Source organism: Caloenas nicobarica, chromosome 29, assembly GCF_036013445.1.
Source record: "Caloenas nicobarica isolate bCalNic1 chromosome 29, bCalNic1.hap1, whole genome shotgun sequence".
Classification (NCBI taxonomy): Eukaryota; Metazoa; Chordata; class Aves; order Columbiformes; family Columbidae; genus Caloenas; species Caloenas nicobarica.
The window spans coordinates 3,018,194-3,021,044 of record NC_088273.1 but is presented as its reverse complement, the minus strand read 5'-3'; the positions used below and the strand labels follow the sequence as shown (position 1 = coordinate 3,021,044).

At 53.1% G+C, this 2,851-nt stretch overlaps 1 protein-coding gene across 1 annotated transcript; it reads left to right on the top strand.

Annotated features, from left to right (window-relative positions):
- The first annotated feature begins 1,662 nt into the window (after positions 1 to 1,662).
- LOC135999722 (olfactory receptor 14A16-like) lies at positions 1,663 to 2,589 on the top strand. The gene has a single exon (XM_065653277.1). The coding sequence runs from the start codon at positions 1,663 to 1,665 to the stop codon at positions 2,587 to 2,589; it is 927 nt and encodes a 308-aa protein (XP_065509349.1).
- The last annotated feature ends 262 nt before the right edge of the window (positions 2,590 to 2,851 follow it).

Below are 2,851 nucleotides of genomic sequence, written 5' to 3'. Positions count from 1 at the left end.
CTTCACCATCCCTCTGCCTCTGGACAGCACCTGCATCACCTTTGCTGGACCCATCAGCTTCAATCTGACCTGTCCTGTTTCCCAACCTGCAAACAGGAAGATGCCCCCAGGCAGTGCCCTGCAAACAGGCAGGTTTCTGTAGGGCCAGGGTGAGGGCACAGAGGGTGGGATGGGGTCTGTGAGTGCTGACAGGGAAAAGACATGGACAGGGAAACACCTCCCAGGGAGAGAATCTCCAAGCAGCAGGGAAATGATCAGAAATGAGAGGAAACTAAACCCAGAATTGTTATGGGAGGGAGAACACAGAAAACTCAGTATGATCCCCTGCAGTGCAGATCCCTCCTGTGAGCAGCCCCCTCGCCTCCTCTCCCACCCAGCAAAGCCTCTGCCCTCAGGGCCGGGGGCTCCAAGGCATGAAGCAGCTCCTGTGCAGCCAGAGCTCCAGTTCCCTCTGCAGAGCACAGGGGCTGAGAGCAGCTGCCCGGCAATGCTGGTGTGTGGGAGGTGGCTGCACAGCTGGGGAAGGGCGACGCTGTCTGAGTGCCCGGCTGCCTCTGCCCTGGCCTCTCTCACACCCACCCTCACCGCATTTTCCTTCTTGCTCCACTGCTCTGGGTCACTGTTGTGATCTGGTTCTTGCTGTCAGGCTCTCTGGGGATGGGAGTTTCAGCTGCAGAGTCACAGTCTGATCTTGTGGGTCCTTTCCTGCAGCTGTGTCCATGGGAACACCTGTCCCAGCTTTACTCTGACATGTGGGGTGTGGGCAATGCAGTGTGTGGGGCTGGGGAATGAGCTGAGTCTCCCTTAATCAAATGCCATTATTAGGACATTTGCTATCTCCTTGAGGTTTTCATTCCAAGCTGTGAGCTCCCCACCAGGATGCAAACCTGTGCTATAACACCTTAGTGTTATCTTAAGCCCCATGGAGAGACACAGAGATGCTACAACAGCGAAAATGCCATTGGGTTTGTGAAATGAGCCATGTGTGTCCTGGGCTAAACGTGGGGTGCTGAGACCTTAGGAAAGGATGAGACTTGTCATGGTCATAGGTGTGTCCCTCTGCTCTCAGCAGGGCCTGGTGGCTGTTCAGGGTAACATGGCAGTGTGACCAGCCTCCATCTCAGGAAGGTGCCAGCCCAGGGCAGCTGGAGCAAGACAGAGGGACAGAGCAGGTCCCCTTAATCTGCACTGACCCACAGACATGGAGCAGAAATGCTGAGGGTTTCTGAGATAGAAGAACATTCTCCAGGGCAATTGCAGGAAGCTGTAAAAAACCCAGAATCTCAAACTGCCTTGTGTAATCCTGGTTCCTTATCACTGGGAGAGCAGATGCTGACAGGCCCTTCTGCACCAGGAACGGTTCCATCTGACACAGCTGAACCCCAGGTCTGGCCCCTGCCCCCGTTCCCATGACCCCCCTGCTGCAGAGCAGGGCTGACTCCTGGGCAGCCAGCGGGCACAGATCCTGCTCCTCATGGCACCTCCAGCCAGCACCACCCAGGGCTCAGCCACGGAGCTGAAGGAAGGTCTGGAAAAGGACAAGGGGGTGTGGAGCAGGGGGAGGGTGCATAAGCAATGGCTTTGATTTTGCTCAGAGAAGTCTCCCCTAACTTGTCATTGTCTTTTACTCCTGTGACAGTACTCCATACCCATCGGAAGCAAATGTCCAACAGCAGCTCCATCACCCAGTTCCTCCTCCTGCCATTCGCAGACACACGGGAGCTGCAGCTCTTGCACTTCTGGCTCTTCCTGGGCATCTACCTGGCTGCCCTCCTGGGCAACGGCCTCATCATCACCACCATAGCCTGTGACCAGCACCTCCACACCCCCATGTACTTCTTCCTCCTCAACCTCTCCCTCCTCGACCTGGGCTCCATCTCTACCACTCTCCCCAAATCCATGGCCAACTCTCTCTGGAACACCAGGGCCATCTCCTACACAGGATGTGCTGCACAGCTCTTTATGTTTCTCTTTTTCATTTCAGCAGAGTATTATCTCCTCACCATCATGTCCTATGACCGCTTTGTTGCCATCTGCAAACCCCTGCACTACGGGACCCTCCTGGGCAGCAGAGCTTGTGTCCACACGGCAGCAGCTGCCTGGGCCACTGGGTTTCTCTATGCTCTGCTGCACACGGCCAATACATTTTCACTGCCACTGTGCAAGGGCAATGCCGTGGACCAGTTCTTCTGTGAAATCCCCCAGATCCTCAAGCTCTCCTCCTCAAACTCCTACCTCAGGGAAGCTGGGCTTCTAGTGGTTAGTATTTTAGTAGTATTTGGCTGTTTTGTTTTCATTGTGGTTTCCTATGTGCAGATCTTGAGGGCTGTGCTGAGGATCCCCTCTGAGCAGGGACGGCACAAAGCCTTTTCCACATGTCTCCCTCACCTGGCCGTGGTCTCTCTGTTTATTGGCACTGGGACATTTGCGTACCTCAAGCCCCCCTCCATCTCATCCCCTTCACTGGACCTGGTCGTGTCTGTTCTGTACTCAGTGGTGCCTCCAGCAGTGAACCCCCTCATCTACAGCATGAGGAACCAGGAGCTCCAGGATTCAGTGTGGAAATTGATAACTGCACTTTTACAATAAGAAACAGCAACAAACTCTCACCCTCTGCATAGCAGTTATAGTGTAACTCATTACATTCTCAGCGTTTCTTGTTGTTGTTTTGGTTGTGTTTTGTCATAATGTTGTCATTCCTTTCCTAATTCACTGTCTGCCTTTTTTTCTGACCAAGTGTCTATGGAAATGAGGAGCCCTTTTCTCTATTTTAAAAAAAAAAAAGTATAAAAGGCCCTGCAGTGTTTTGTTTTGTTTTATTTTTCCCCTGAGATCTTCTTTTAAGGCCTTT